A 15,678-nucleotide genomic window follows, 5' to 3' on the forward strand; every position below is an offset into this window, starting at 1 on the left:
ATTACTTACATAGCTCTGCGATCAGTTTGCTGGAAAGTAAATTTTAAAATGTAATCAACTGAGCGCCACAAAAAATACGATTTGCGATTGTTAGCGATAAGTTTCCAAGAGTGGCAGCTTTGCAAACTTATCGAGTTAGTATATGTTATTAACAGCCACGACTGTAACAGAATGTTAATCATATAAATATTAATGCATGTGTCATGTTTTGTGCGTAAAAAATACGTTTTCAAATTAAATGTAAGTTTATTGGGACTAAAAAGTGATTGGAATCGTGCGCGATAAAAAAGAGTTACTCATTCTAATCAAGGTGCACACTAATTTGAATGCAAGAACAAATTTGTTACCGTGTTGATTTTCTCGGCTTGCTCTGTTATCCGTAATGTTATGTTATGCTGCAGCCGCTGCGGTTTTTCTTCTCTTCTGCTGCTTTGTCGGCCATTAATAAAGAAACTACAACTAAAGAGAAAACGCGAAAAGAAGGCGATGGCGAGCAATTAAACAAAATGCTCAGCCAATGTGCAGTGAAGTGTTGAAGTGAGCTACGGAAATTATAACCAAAGTGGCAACAGAAAGTCAACAAATACATCTTTCCAACACACACAAATCTTGTGCAGCTTTGCAAGGCAGCTAAGACGTCGTCTACATACAGGGTGTAGCAACGATTACGATTACCTGTAGTGAGTTTTTGTTTTTGTTGCTGTTGTTGTTGCTGCCTAAAGCTTCATTCATAAAAAGTGCATTAAATTCCAATTGGCGACTAAGAGCAGCATTGGCCGCAAGATGCAGCTGTTCGGCAATATAGACACACGCACACATGTACATTGATTTTTCCAACATCGCAGTGTGTGTGTGTGTGTGCTGTGTATACGTACATGTGTGCGTATGTTTGTGTGTGTTTGTGCGTGAATGAGTGTTCCGGAAAGGGCCAGGGAAACTGCTCAAGTGGTTTTTCATTTAAGATTATACAAGATTAACGCAATACCGCTGTTCCATTTCCATTCCGTTATAAAAATAAACCGCTGCTGCTGCTGCTGCTGCTCCTCCTCCTCCCACGCACGAAATATGTATGCATAAAAAAATGTCAACAAGCGTGCATACAGGGTGCCTACAACGGCGGCGCCACCTCCCACCCTTATGCACGTGCAACGGGAAGCGCAAGCAATGCAAACAACCAAAACGTGCCAAAGCAAAGAAATAAATACATACAAACATATGGGATGTAAATAAAAATCTATATACATATACATATAAATATGTAGGCAATAATTATAACGGCAATTTCGTATTTAACAGCTAGCGGCCGCCTGTACGCTTAAGGCAAGCAGCCCATTATTACACGTAAATATGTTTGTTTAGTCCGCCTACTTACCCTGCAACCCCACGACGTCTACGGTCGCGCACAGGTAAAACGTAAAACGGAAAGCAAAGCGCCAAGTTGCAACCGAATGTCAAAAGAAAGAAAAAAAATTGTTGTTGTAAAAGACACACTTCCGCCCGGTGGCGCACAAAACAAAAATAGGCAACGCCGCACAGTGGGTGTCAAGATGTTTAAAGAAAAAGTTTTGTACTGTATATATTTTTGAGAAATATGATTTTTCGCAGACACAACATAGTTAGACTTGTTGACAGTCCAAAAAGTGCAGAGTGAGTTTTTATGCCGCTGAACTTGTCTGTTCCACAGTGCCTACTTAGTTGGCAACTGTCTGTGCTGTCTGCCTGTATGAGTTTATGTGTGTGTGTGTGTGTTTGTATGTTTGTGGCTTCTTTCAGCACTTGGAGGCATCGTCTCAATGCACTTGCAGTTGCTGGTGCTGGTTGTTGATGTTGCAGCAGTTGGCTCTTTTATTATTGCAACAAGCGCTGTTGTATGTTTGGCCCACTTGAGCAGGCACAACGAAACGAGCGGCAGGTGAAGTGAGGGAAAGAGAAAGAATATCCTGCACACACTAATCTAAATGCCGCAAGTGTTGTTGTATTTCCTGTGGCGCTGTCGCTCATTAGGGAATTATTTGCATTAGCTGCGTTGCGGCAAAAATTGCCGCCAGACACACACACACACCCATATACACATATCTATTTGCAATGCATACATATTGTATGCATGTAGCTATTTTTATTGATTTACATGAACTTCAAGCAAAACAAAGCCAAACCTCTAATACACTTATAGCAACAGACAAAACGTAACCCAATTTTTTGGCGCCCACACTCACCATACTGCACTTAAGCACAGAGTCTTTAGAGTTAGTTGGTGGGGGAAGTTTACCTATTGATGTTGTTCGACGTCATTGCGCTCGCAGTGCCTCTGGGCAAGCGGCCAACAAACTTAGGAAAGCGTATGTGTGTGTGTAATAGACATAAATATGTATGTATGTATGCATAAGTACTCGACACACAGGCAACGGTGCTTTTGCTTATAAATTTCACACCCAACCCTCAATTGTTGTTGCATTGACTTTTTGACGCTTGACGTTGATAAATGAATCATAGGCAGCGCAGTCAGCGCCAACGTCAACAACGCCGGCAAAGGTATTATAGACATTGCAGACAGTAAGAGAGCGGGAGCGAGAGAGCGGTGTGAAGTGCAGTCGGTCATATGTTTTTGTAGCTTACTCTCGCCCACGCATGAATTTCTTTGATATTTTGATTTTCAATTCGTTTTGCTTTGCGTTTGTTTTGCTTACGTGATAATCGATAACAGCTGCTGTGGCTTTTCGTTATCGCCAAAGCACAAGTTTACTTTGCTCTGATGCAGAAAAAAGAAACAAAACAAAAGAGAATGATACCATATCTTGTCTCAGCGCGCTCACGCTCAATTTCACATGTTGTTGTTGTGTTTGTTTGCTGCTGCCGGGCAGCAGTGGCAGTGACACTCATAGCGAAAGCAACCAAGTCCAACAGCAGCAGTCGGCAGTCAGCGGCTGTGCGTCGGTCAGACCATATTGATATTAATAATTATTCTGCAAACATAAAAAAAAAAAACAAACAGACAAAGCTACAAATTATCAGAAATAATATGTGGGTGTCTTTAACCATTTTAAAAGCAACAAAACTAAAAGCAAAAAATATACATACAATTTTATAAAAAAAATATAGGTTTAATGTGTGCCAAAAAACTGTTTTTAAAAATTGAGCACACACACTCAATTTTATGTTTTTTGTTGTTGCTCTGCTTTTTTGCAGATAATCATAAAGAAAAGAATACAACATTAAGGGGAAATAAGCAGAAGTCGTTGAAATATTACGCGCTATATTCTACATACGTACAAATAAACACATAATATATATTCAGACTAAATGTGTATATATTTATGTTTGCTTGTTTTATGACAAATCTAAAGTTTTATGACTGCGCGCATGCAACGGGAAACGCGAGAAAATACACACGCATACATACATACTAAAGTATTTGGAATCAAAAATTAGATAAGGCGTGTTGTAGATAAAGCAAGCAACAGTTTGTTGCCGTTGCTGTTGCCGCTCCCGCTGCCCCTTGTTGTTGCCCTTGAACATGACGCATGCGATAAATGCATGAAATCATTTTGTTTCTCCAACTTAAATTCAATTGTTTACTTTACTGCTCTGATTACAGCTGTTTTGCAATCAATACGAATCGAACAGCAGCAGAGACATTTAAAGTCCAGCTAGCGCGCACAGGCAGCACAGATGTCCAGCGAAGAGGATAAACCACCAGCGCCGCCAGTGCGTCTCACCAGTAATCGTGGCGGCGTTGGCGTCGATCGTGTGCCCATGACGGCAAGTGGCGGCGGCGGCGGCGTTGGCGATGTGCCGCCAGTCGATATGCGTCCATTACCCAAGGGTAAGTTGATTCAGTATGTCGCCGCAACTGAGACGCTCAACAATGTGTTTATTTCTATTTCCACATAAAGAGCCCGACGATGCGGATCGCAAAAAGAAGACGCTAAAGAACAAAATCAAAGGCTCCAAACCATCGCATACGGACTCCAAACCAAATATATCGTATCCCACAAACTTTGAGCATACCGTGCACGTCGGCTTCGATGCAGTCACGGGCGAGTTTACGGTAAGTTCTTGCCGCATTGCCTGTCACTCTTAACGTTAAAGTCTTTTTTATTGTCTGATTGCTTTTCGGCATTCCAATTAATTTATGGCTTATGACATTTTAACGCTCACTTGTTAAGCTTACAGGCAAAAGATACAATAAATACTTACAGTACATAAACGAAGCAATGACAAAGCTTTGGGTAGCATTTAAATTAATAAACAAACATAATGTTGATTCGTTATAAAGCTATATGAGCCTCAATTCAATTAAGATCGCTTGATCGTTATCCAAAGTTCTTTGTAGTTGCAAACGAATTTTTTGCATCGATTAAGATTTGTGCATTTTGCTTTTTGCTCTGACCCTATTTATACACACATACAAATACATATGTATATAATACTATAGTACATAAAAACTAGTACATATTGTATATTTTTTTTCTTTGTGGCAATATGCTCTATATCAAATTTTTGTATTATTATTTATTATTTCAAGCTGCCAATGAAAGTAAGTAAATGCCACGCCTAATGCAATGGAACTTGCCTTCATTAGTTCTCTCTAAAACATAAAATTCCAATCAATCTTTTGTGTTATCATGCAAGAGATCGGCATTTCTTCATAATACATATATACGTGCTTGTTTACTTCAGATTCGTTCCTTTTAAAGTTTATATACTTCTCTTCACTATCCCAAATCAAATTACACAAAAAACATTTGACTAATTGCTGGGCTTTTATATGCGTAGTCTAGTCTTTAATGAATTCCCAAACTTGAACAAAAATACACCAACGCTTTTCCTTGCTTTTCCATTATGTTTATGTCTAAACTGTGTGTGCTTGCTCTATTTACTAATGTGTATTTCTGCATTATTACAGGGTATGCCGGAGGCATGGGCGCGTCTCTTGATGAACTCCAACATCAGCAAACAGGAGCAGAAGAAGAATCCCCAGGCAGTGCTCGATGTGCTCAAGTGGTTCGACAATACAACCAAACAGAGACCTAGCTCCAAGTACATGACAAATGCCATAACGACGCATTCAGGTTAGTTGAAACTTTCAATTCGATTACTATGTGCATAATTAACAAAGCAACTGAATCAGTTCTGATTGTGACTAAACACTGTATATATTAAAAATTCAATATTATGAAGTGAGACATTGATTCAGTGACTGGTTTTTATTGCATTATCAGTGCTCATTATACACTTTGACATAGAAAATGGAGCAATCTTCACATTTTTTCTGCCTATTATATGTCAAAGTGTATTTGCAATTATGCTTATTAATCAGCTACTAATTGTTATTGCATCTATTAGGATCATCGCTAAGTCGCGTCAGCAGCAGCAGTCCAAGCAGCACACCGACGGACTCGGAACTTCATGGCTCCAACAGTGGTGGCAATTTGATTGGAGTGCAACTGGGCAGCATGACCTTGGGTCCCAATGCCAACAACGTGAGTGCTGCTGGTCAACTCTTGAGCAATCATTACCAGCAACAACAGCAGCATCTGTTACACCAGCAACATTTGCAGCAACAGCAGCTGCTGCATCAGCAACAGTTGCAGCAACAGCAGCAGCATCATCACATTGGTGGCCTAAGTCAATCGCATTCGTACAACTTTGTCGGCCATACTGTCTCCTCATCCGCATCACAGCATTCATCTATCAATGAGGATGATATGTTGGGTACAGCATTGCCGCAACAGCAGCAGCCACCACCGCCGCCAGTTGCCTCCCGACCCGAGCGTACAAAGTCCATATACACGCGACCCATTGAGGAACTGCATCCAGTGCCAATGCCAGCGGCACCAGCAACAACGCCCACGACGCCACTACAAAATAACCATAAGGCTACAGCAGTCGTGTCGCCGCTGCTTAACAATGCCACAACGACGCTGGACAAGAACAAAAACAATGCGAGTAAGTACAGCCCCGCCACCAATTCCCTAGTCGAGTCCAGGCGCTTGCAGAATAGACCCAAAGCTTGCTTTTGCATATTTAAGTTTTATTTTTTTTTATTATGCAAGTGCTAAGTCGGTAAAATTTTCAGTTGGTTGCTGTTTTAGTTTTCAAGCCTCCTTTGCCATAATCATGCGTAATGTGCATAATGTTAATGTAATTGTTATTTGTATTGCCTCTGTGTTCTGTTTTGAAATTGCTGCTAAAAAGAAAACAACCAAACAACTGAAGCAACAACAGCAGCAGCGCCAACAGCAGCAGCAGCAGTAACAACAACAACAGCAACATTAGTGCCAGCAACAGAAACAGCTACTACTACACCTACTACTAATTCTACTACTACTACTACTACTACCACTACTACCCGCATCTTGTCTGCTAATATAAATGCTACTAATTGTCCTCCTACTACTGCTACTGCTACCAGTAGACAAATTCAACAGCTGCTTGATTGCAACGCTACAGCAACCGTTATAACAGCAACAGCAGCAGCAGCAGCAACAACAACGACTAATCACAATTCTTCTGCTTCCTCCTTTTCATCGTTCCCCTCGTTCCATGATGATGACACTACAACGACGTCGCCGTTCTGCGTTAACACCTTGCCCGCCATTCACTGTCCAACGCCAACGTCTTCTGCACGCAATTCTGCTGCCTCCGCCGCCGCCGCTGCCGTACCTATGCCCACAATGATCACAATGATAACGCCTGCAACTCCTGCCACAGATCTGTACCATGATCCGGCGGCCAATAATCTAAATGCCAGCGCATTGACGGCGCCCACGGCGGGCACACAAATCGCAATGCCACAGGCAGCGCTTGCCCCAGCAGCAGCGACAACAGCAACAACAACCACAACGACGACAACGGCCACAAGAGCAGCCAATGCAAAGAAAAAGAAAATGTCCGACGAGGAAATCTTAGAAAAACTGCGCACCATTGTCTCTGTCGGCGATCCCAATCGCAAGTACACCAAGATGGAGAAAATTGGCCAAGGCGCATCGGGCACCGTTTATACGGCCATTGAATCCTCGACGGGCATGGAGGTGGCCATCAAGCAAATGAACTTGTCCCAGCAGCCCAAAAAGGAGCTCATCATCAATGAGATTCTGGTGATGCGAGAAAACAAGCACGCCAATGTTGTCAACTATCTGGACAGCTATTTGGTATCGGAGGAGCTGTGGGTGGTCATGGAGTATCTGCCAGGTGGCTCGCTCACCGATGTTGTTACCGAGACCTGCATGGATGAGGGACAGATTGCAGCCGTGTGCCGTGAAGTGCTACAAGCCTTGGAGTTCTTGCACGCCAATCAGGTCATCCATCGCGATATTAAGAGCGACAACATACTGCTAGGTCTGGATGGATCTGTCAAGCTGACTGATTTTGGTTTCTGTGCACAAATCTCGCCGGAGCAATCCAAGCGCACGACTATGGTTGGCACACCATATTGGATGGCGCCAGAAGTAGTTACACGCAAACAATACGGACCTAAGGTATAAAGCCTAAGATGCATTTCATATTTGCATAAGCTAAGCATTTATTATTTTAACAGGTGGACTTGTGGTCGCTGGGCATAATGGCCATAGAAATGGTCGAAGGTGAGCCGCCGTACTTGAATGAGAATCCGCTCAAAGCCCTGTACCTCATTGCCACAAATGGCAAGCCGGAGATTAAGGAAAAAGACAAGCTGTCCGCAGCATTTCAAGATTTTCTAGATCAGTGTCTAGAAGTGGAGGTGGAGCGACGCGCCAGCGCCATGGATCTTCTAAAGGTGCGCTTTGCTATAGAACTAAATCTAAGTTATATACGCTAACATTTGCATTTGTTTTATTTTGTAGCATCCGTTCTTAAAATTGGCGCGTCCTTTGGCTAGTCTGACGCCTTTGATTATGGCCGCCAAAGAGGCAACTAAGGGCAACTGATCGACAACTAAAAAGCAGCAGCTTATTTAGCCATTACTAATGAAATACTATTGCAGCAGGCAACAGAAACCACAATAACAATAACATTAACACCAAGAAGAACAAGAGGAAGAACAACAACAATAGCAAACAATAACAGTTGATGAATTATTAGTGATTATAATTATTTATATGAACGTATTTATATGCATACACATATATACATACATTATATTATATTATATTAAATATGTATACATTATTAATGCTAATCTAATAGTTTTCAGTAAGCAGAAACTGCAGCAGAGACGCGCAGCCAACTGCGATCGAGTCGGTTTCGAGTTAATTGCTGAAACTAGAAAAACAAACAAATTATGTTGTAGTGTATAAATTACTTACCATCATTTTCGAAAATGTCTGCAATATTTTTCTGCTATTTTGTTATACCAAATTTAAAGGCATTTTGAATGCCTTTTGGACAATTATACATATATTAACATTCAAGAACAATTCATCAAAACAATTTAACATTTACAATTACTTACAATTGGCATTTGCATTTAAAAACTTATGATATGATTATAACAATTGTAAAAAACTTAAAACAAAACGAGTTGTTCATTCAAATCGAAAAGAAATGAAGCAAAAGCAACAAGAAATGAAAATCATATATGCAAAACACTGTAACACTAACTTTAAGCACTTAGAGTATTATTAAATAATTTCATTTATTTGCAATTTTTCTGCTCTTGAATTGCTTTATGTAATAAACAGTACATAAATATAAATATATATTTTTTTACAAACGCTTGTGAATATTTATTTTTCGCATTTTTATTTATACTCTATTTTTTAGTTAAGTCATGCTGCGTCTTCAGTAAATTGCTCAAGCTATGTTACTATGAAATGCGTTAAACCCACCCACCCGCATTAATTTTTTATTTACTTTATCTAGTTGTACATCAAATTGATAAATTGTAAACAGAATATAGATCAAACAATTGCATATACATATATTAGAAGAGCCTGTATTTTTCAATTACGTGGTAACTATAACAAATTGTAGCAATCTAATAAAATAGTAAATAGTTAACGAATCAAAGAGAACCACACTAAACTGTTCAATGGATTGGTATTAGAACTAAATATAACTAGCAATTAAATAGTGTGTAAACAATTATTTGAGAACCGTAAGAAAATGAATCCAGTTACATTGTGCCTAACCGAAATGAGAAAACAAAAACAAAACAAAGTAAGAACAAGAACAACAATTTATGATATTATTAATATAAACTAATCAATAGAGCTATATTAGTAACATAGTAAAAAACGATATATTAGCACGTAGTGTAGACCAGCAAAGCGACAAACACCAGCTATGAAGACGTTTCAACAGTAAAGAAAAGAAAATCAAATTATATATAAAAACCTATGTTGATTTCATTTGTTGTTATCTTTAGTTGAACTTATGATTTTGATTTCAAACAAAAACAAAACGAGCTACGAATTGTACAAAGAAGAGTTTAAAATGCTTAATTTTTATGTTTTAACTGATAATTATATATTATTATATTATCTGTTGGGAAATCTTTAAATGCTGCCCCACTCCTCAAAATTGATACGAATCGATTTTTAAATGGTTATAACGACAAAATATATAAATGCAATCCAAAATATATTTCGTTTAATACACAGCGCAATATTTTCACTATTAGTTCCTAACACACACACACATAGATTTAAAATTTTTTGTATAAGCATGCATGTGTATTTAAAAAAAATTACGTCAATATTCTTGGCGCGCTCACGTTAAAAACGAAAAATGCAACTGAAAAACATTATAATTTTAGTAATTAGGAACTAGTGTGTGTTAAACAATAAAGGTAGCGATAAAAGGGGAACTAGATACTTTCGTACATACAAAATATATTATGAAACGCAGTGCGAAGTGTAAATCAAGAGCAAGATTATATATATATATATATATATATATGTATATGACAAATAAAAATTTATTATAATGCATAAACTGATAAATAAAAAAACGTTTATACACATATACACACACAGAATAAACATTTATATGAGTTTGGTTTCTTGCAGTATTCGTTTATTGAAATTGTGGACTTTCGTGTTCTTGAGAATTTTAAAATACTTAAGCGCTATATAATTTCAATGCTTAAAATGTAAATAATAGTACAATTGAAAAATTAGGTTAATGAATTACGAGCTGTAGAGTCTTACTTATTGCGTCGCGTAGACTCCGAAGCAGTGGGCGGCGGCGGTGGACCACGCTTATTCATCTCATCCAAGTACGCCAGTAACATGCCACCGCGCTCCTCCTCCATGTGATCCAACACCAAGTAGCTGCAAAATGAACATGCATATTTATTGTTAGCAAAAAGATATGTTGAGCTACTAATGTTGTTCCTACCGTTTATCGTTCTTAAGAATGTCCTGAATTTCCTTTAGATGGTTTGGATTCTCTTTGATGAGATCTCTGCTCTTATGCGTAATGAATTTGCATTCTTGAAATAGTTCGCGCAATGCCGTTTTAGCCTGTATTGTTTTATCTTTTATATAATCACGATACTCGCGCTCACCCTTATCCGAGCTGTACTTCAAAAAGCGCGGATCTTCCTTGACTAGTTTCTTAATTTCCTTCCAGGTGCTTGTTAGCATCAAGGTGGTAATCTCATCCAGCATTTCGCGAAACTTTTCACGCTTCTTCTTCATCAGATTGTCAATGTGCTCGTTAAAGATGCTGCAAACAAATCATAATATAAAAGATAACGAATGATTAAATGTGACATTTGTATCACATGCTTACCGCTCACGATCATCACGATCGAGCGTCTCAATCAGCTCCCAGCGATGATCTTTGCGCAGCTGACGCTTGATCTCTTTCCAGGTGAAGTCTGGTGTGCGCACCAAATCTGTCAGCAGAGCAGTAAAGTGCCCAATGCACTCATCACGCTTGTGATGCTCACGCTCCTTGTCGCGATCACGCAAATGTCCAGCCAGTGTGCGATGCACTTCCTTCTCTCGCTCCCTAATGCTTTTCTCAGCACGAAGTTTGCGTTCCCGATCATTTTGCTTCTGTTCGGCTTCAGTTTCACGCTGACGCGCCAATTCGCTGTCGTGGCTTCCAGCACGCTCCTCCAACTCCTCCGAGTCGTCAATGTCCTCACCTTCCTCCTGTGTGAAGTACAGATTAATATAATTGACAATGTTTAAAGTTGCATATAAATTATATACCGGTGTATCTTCTTTTTTGCGCTCCGAGCGTGATTTCTCCTCTTTGTCTCGCGACGATTTGCGCTCACGTTCCCTGGAACGACTGCGATCTTTGCGACTGGACTTGCGGCTTTTCTCTTTGTCTTTATCCTTTTCCCTATCGTGGCGATCAGATTTACGCTCGCGTTGTTTCTCACGATCACGCTGTTCACGCAGCTCACGATCTCTACGCTTCTCCTCTTTCATCATGTGTAAATAGTCCTCAAAATACTCCTCTCTATATGCCGAATCCACAGCACGATATCGAGCATCGGATTCAAATTTCTTTTTAATATCATACCAGCGCGTATGGCGCTCAATGTCATGACGCTCGCGCAGCATATCCAGGAAGTCTTTGCGTATCTAAAGTTTCAAAAAGGAATTTCAACATGACAGCCATGCGGAAGAGAAGAGAAAGTGGTTGAGAAACTCGAATTAGTTATATTCTTGGTACTGATGGGCACTTCACTTAAAATGCTACAACTTAAATTTAACTTGACATTGGCTTATGAGCTAAGGTGCTTATAAATTAATAAATATAGTTACACGCTTTGAGTTGCTGAAAAAGAATGTTTGTTTAACTGAAATAGAACTGATTGATTAATGGCTGGCCTAGCGAAGCGATAGAGAAATGCAAATTTAAAACAAAACTGTCAGACAAACAGACAAAACACAGAGAGAGAGAGAGAGAGAGAGAGCTAGAACATTAAAGCTTGAATAAAATGGATTTGAAAAATATTTAATATATATTTTGAAACATTTGCATAAAGCAACGGACAAACAGTGCTAAACGAATTATTTGTCATTGTCTCGATCGCTATTTTAAGCCAAGGAAAATGCTTCAGCTTTTGCCGAAGTGCCATAAATAAATAAATAAATTAACTTATGTAGAATACATAGTATAAAGTAAGTTTTGTGTATGTTAGAAATAGGAGAGAAATATTGAGAGAGACATTCAATGGCGAATGCCAGTGTCTGAAGCTTGAGCGAGTTTTCGTTTGAGTTTTTAATTGCTCGCCACAGGCTTTGGTTTGGACTTTGCTATGGCTCAGGGCTATCTTTAAACATCTGCCGGTTACAACTTTGATGAAACAAAAACAAAATATTTGAGTTAATTAAATTATGTATTATTCATACTGTTTGCTTTCAGCCTTGTTGCCACCTGCACAAGTTTTGTTGTTGTTGTTGATGTTGTTATGGCGCCAGCTGATGTTGTTGTTGTTCTTGTTGATGTTGCGGCTTCCATGCTTAATATGTACATCCAACATGAAAACATCCCAATGTTTATTAACTCGTCAATAACATCATCATCAAACATCACACGTTCCTAGGCGACACGTCAACGACACGCAGGGCGGGGCGGGAAGTGGAAATTACACCGATTATCAGGTAATTTTCAATTTTTGCATACCTTTTTTTGTTTGATTTTTTTTAGTAACTGCTTTGGTTATATATGATTTTTTTTTTTGGATTTTCCAAATTTGTTTCTTTATAGCAGAAAAACAAATTTTACTGCTTTAAATTTGTTTGCTTTTTTTTTGTTTGATTGTATAACTCACCACACAAACAGTTTGCAAGCGTGTGCGTGGTGAACTTGAGCTATCAACTTGGGCCAGGAACTGGGACCATGACGACAACAAGCAGGCGAAGATGACGATGACGACGACGGCGGCTGTGTGTAAATTTGTTGGTGCAATTGTGCTGTAATCTCATAGCTCGTAGTAGTAGTTGCTAAAATGTTTAACCGAACTCTCAAGCCCGAACACCATATTTGCATTATGTCAGGGGCAATCGTTCAAATCAGGTATATAGTTTCGTTGGATAGTATCAGGTTTTGTTTTGTTTTTTTAAATTAACCAAAAATCAATAACATTATTTAAATACTCTGTATACAAGTAATGTGATAACATATATAGAAATATAGAATATATGGTATATGAAGATACAAATACGTAAGTGTACGCCCAAGAACAAATGCCGACACCAGCACATACCTGCTCTTTTCTCAGCTGTTTATCCTCCTTTTCGCGACGACGCACCTCAACGATGTACTCATTGAACAGACTCTCGCGCTCCCGAACCTTCTCAATGGCGCGATAGCGCTCATCCTTGGCATTGCGCTGACTAAACTCAGAGAACGAAGATCTGCAAGACAGAGAGAGAGAGCTTAATAAACTGTTTTTAAACTGTTTCTGTGGCAAACACAACTTACTTGCCGTGCAGCTTGGCCTCTTCCATGAGTTTGCGAAAATCGTCACGCTTCTGGCGCATTTTGTTGCGCTTCTCCTTGCGCTCCTCCTCTGCACGATCCTTGACATATTTTTCAAATACCTGTTTACGCTCTTTTGATGTCAGCAGCAGATAGCGTGGATCAAAGACAATCTTATGCAGCTCCTTCTCCCAGGTGCTAAACGCTGACACATCCTTCTCACGCAGCATCTCCTTGAATTGCGTCACACGCGTCTCCAATGGCACCAAGGCGCGCTCTTTGGCCGCACGCTGTTCAGCCTCCAACACAGCGTCCTCATTCTTCTTGGCTTTTGTAACTATCAGCGTAATTAATAGAAACATTGATTATTAGTTGCTGACATTAACAATTTGGCACACTTACATGTACGCACACGCTTTGTGGGCACTTCCTCAACGCTGGACTCGGACTCGGTGCGAATTTTGATGACTTCATCATCCTCATCTTCACCCACCTGTACCTGCTGTACCTGCAGGGCTTCGTGTCCTGGCGCAGACTGATCTTGAGCAACGGCGCTGACGTTGGTATTAGCATTGGCGGTTGTCTTTTGCTCCGCCTCCGTCGATTTCTCCTCAGGCGTTTTAAGCTGTTCGGGCCGATCATTAACCGCTTTGTCAACATCCTCGCGATTCATCAGATCCTCGGGTCGCTCCCAGACAGAAGTACGCGTTGATGGGTTATAGAAAAAGACACGTGCATCTCCAGTCCATACCACACACCAAGGTGTGCCCGCGATAGGAGTGCTGGTAACTGGACGTGATTTATCCGTCTGTCTTGCAGTTGCTGCCAGCTTCTTATGATGTTCTTCATCCTTCTTTCGCTTCTCTTCAACTTTTTTTTTGGCCTCGCTTTCTAGAGCAGCAGCCTGTGCTGCTTTGCTGTTTTCAGTGTTGGCCTTCATAGCCGCGGCGGCAGCCGCAAATGCCATTTGTTGATCAAATCCGGTTGCACCGCCGGGTGGCAGATGCATCAACGGATTGGGCAGCAAATGCGGCGGCATGCCATTTGGGGCAGCAGCGGACGCTGTCTGCGGTGCGGCGCCTGAATGAGCTGCCATGCGCGCGGCTTCCATATCACGCAAAGCCTGCGGTTTCTCCCACACGCTTTCGCCTCGTCCAGCATGAAAATAATAGGGTCGACCATCTGGAGCACGATGCTCAGACCATTCAGCTGCGCGTGCAATCACTGCTGGGTCAATGACGCCGGGCTTGATTATCAAAGTCTTGGCAGGTTTATCCTGTGATGCAACGGGCGGTGCATGCATATGCTGCTGTTGCCAAGGCGGAACTCCTACACCCCAGGGACCAGCAGGAGCTGAGCCTGGAAAGCCGTGCTGGAAAGCAGGTGGTGGCATGCAAAATGGAGGCGGCTGACCAAAACCAGGGGGCGCCTGCATGCCAGGTGGCTGCTGGAACATTGGAGGTGGCTGCCGTTGCACGTTTGGTGGCGGTTGATTCAGTAGAGACGTTGCTGCGTTGGGTGGGGGCTGGTTCAGTAAATGTGGTGGTGGCTGTGAAGTCAAATGCGCAGGTCCAGCCCCAGAAGCCGGTGCAACGGCATCAGCACGTTCAGAATCTGTCTTTTGAGCAGCATTTGATGGTCGCTTTGCCAGCTCCTCAACTTCTGATTGTGTCATTATCTTAATATTTTGTCCTTCTGGTCGTGTCCAGGTGGTTTCGCGTGTTACGGCATGATAGTAGTACGAACGGCCATCTTCAGCTTTTGTTTCTACCCAAATCTCTTGTGTCGATGTGAGTCCATTAGCGCTCGAAGACGGTTGGCTTAATGCTGAATGCTGTCCGGCTTGCTGATGTTGCATTTGAGTACGGTCTCCCATTGGCCGCCCGCTAAATGCGTTAAATGGTTTATTCCTGCAAAATATTCACATCTATATGGTTACGTGAAAAGAAGCCTAGCGCAATATACTTACCATGTACTCTGGTTAGAAGTAGTTTTTTCGTTGCCAATGGAAACCCCATTTGGACCACTACCGCCCCCACCCCCTGCACTAACGTTAACGCCGACACCACCAGACTTGCCGTTTATTGAGGGTGGCGAACGACTCAGTGAATCCTCTGGACTTGGACTTGAATGTTCACCATCCATGCTATCATCTAAACTTGTTTCCATCGCAAAATTATTGTTTTTCTTTCTTGCAAATAATATTTTTCACTTTTCACAAGCGTCAATACAGTGCTGCCAATCAAAATACTTAATATCCAGTATTGGTAAGTGAGTAAAAAAAATTGTGTTGATAGGGCTGCA

General features: G+C 40.8%; 2 protein-coding genes across 8 annotated transcripts; one reads left to right on the forward strand and one right to left on the reverse strand.

Annotated features, from left to right (window-relative positions):
• Positions 1-182: 182 nt before the first annotated feature.
• On the forward strand, positions 183-8,093 carry LOC108602964 (serine/threonine-protein kinase PAK 1). 3 transcript variants are annotated; one of them, XM_017991343.1, is made up of 8 exons: positions 183-240; positions 3,596-3,823; positions 3,894-4,048; positions 4,907-5,072; positions 5,347-5,949; positions 6,715-7,481; positions 7,541-7,759; positions 7,827-8,093. In XM_017991343.1, exons 2-8 carry the CDS (start codon positions 3,670-3,672, stop codon positions 7,908-7,910), a joined length of 2,148 nt encoding a protein of 715 aa, XP_017846832.1. In that variant the 5' UTR covers positions 183-240; positions 3,596-3,669; the 3' UTR covers positions 7,911-8,093. The 3 variants fall into 3 exon arrangements, with proteins under 3 accessions (XP_017846832.1, XP_017846831.1, XP_017846833.1); XM_017991342.2 differs by lacking the exon at positions 183-240 and adding an exon at positions 427-680; XM_017991344.1 differs by lacking the exon at positions 183-240 and adding an exon at positions 3,006-3,021.
• A 62-nt stretch (positions 8,094-8,155) lies between these two features.
• On the reverse strand, positions 8,156-15,622 carry LOC108602963 (transcription elongation regulator 1). 5 transcript variants are annotated; one of them, XM_017991339.2, is made up of 9 exons: positions 15,344-15,622; positions 13,777-15,284; positions 13,378-13,711; positions 13,160-13,310; positions 11,148-11,528; positions 10,720-11,087; positions 10,324-10,653; positions 10,134-10,256; positions 8,156-8,244 (listed from the first exon to the last, which is right to left on the reverse strand). In XM_017991339.2, exons 1-9 carry the CDS (start codon positions 15,541-15,543, stop codon positions 8,232-8,234), a joined length of 3,408 nt encoding a protein of 1,135 aa, XP_017846828.1. In that variant the 5' UTR covers positions 15,544-15,622; the 3' UTR covers positions 8,156-8,231. The 5 variants fall into 5 exon arrangements, 3 of the variants coding, with proteins under 3 accessions (XP_017846828.1, XP_017846827.1, XP_017846829.1); XM_017991338.2 differs by lacking the exon at positions 8,156-8,244 and adding an exon at positions 8,977-9,108; XM_017991340.1 differs by lacking the exon at positions 8,156-8,244 and having other exon boundaries at positions 9,978-10,256.
• Positions 15,623-15,678: the final 56 nt, after the last annotated feature.

This window comes from Drosophila busckii, chromosome 3R (assembly GCF_011750605.1).
Source record: "Drosophila busckii strain San Diego stock center, stock number 13000-0081.31 chromosome 3R, ASM1175060v1, whole genome shotgun sequence".
Classification (NCBI taxonomy): domain Eukaryota; kingdom Metazoa; phylum Arthropoda; class Insecta; order Diptera; family Drosophilidae; genus Drosophila; species Drosophila busckii.

Coding starts and splice junctions, on each gene's coding strand:
- LOC108602964 (XM_017991343.1), top strand. CDS start 3,670: ATGTCCAGCGAAGAGGATAAACCACCAGCGCCGCCAGTGCGTCTCACC. Junction 3,824..3,893: donor TATGCGTCCATTACCCAAGG/GTAAGTTGATTC, acceptor TTCCACATAAAG/AGCCCGACGATGCGGATCGC. Junction 5,073..5,346: donor TGCCATAACGACGCATTCAG/GTTAGTTGAAAC, acceptor TGCATCTATTAG/GATCATCGCTAAGTCGCGTC.
- LOC108602963 (XM_017991338.2), bottom strand. CDS start 15,543: ATGGAAACAAGTTTAGATGATAGCATGGATGGTGAACATTCAAGTCCA. Junction 13,712..13,776: donor CACAAAGCGTGTGCGTACAT/GTAAGTGTGCCA, acceptor TTACGCTGATAG/TTACAAAAGCCAAGAAGAAT. Junction 13,311..13,377: donor GAGGCCAAGCTGCACGGCAA/GTAAGTTGTGTT, acceptor TCTGTCTTGCAG/ATCTTCGTTCTCTGAGTTTA.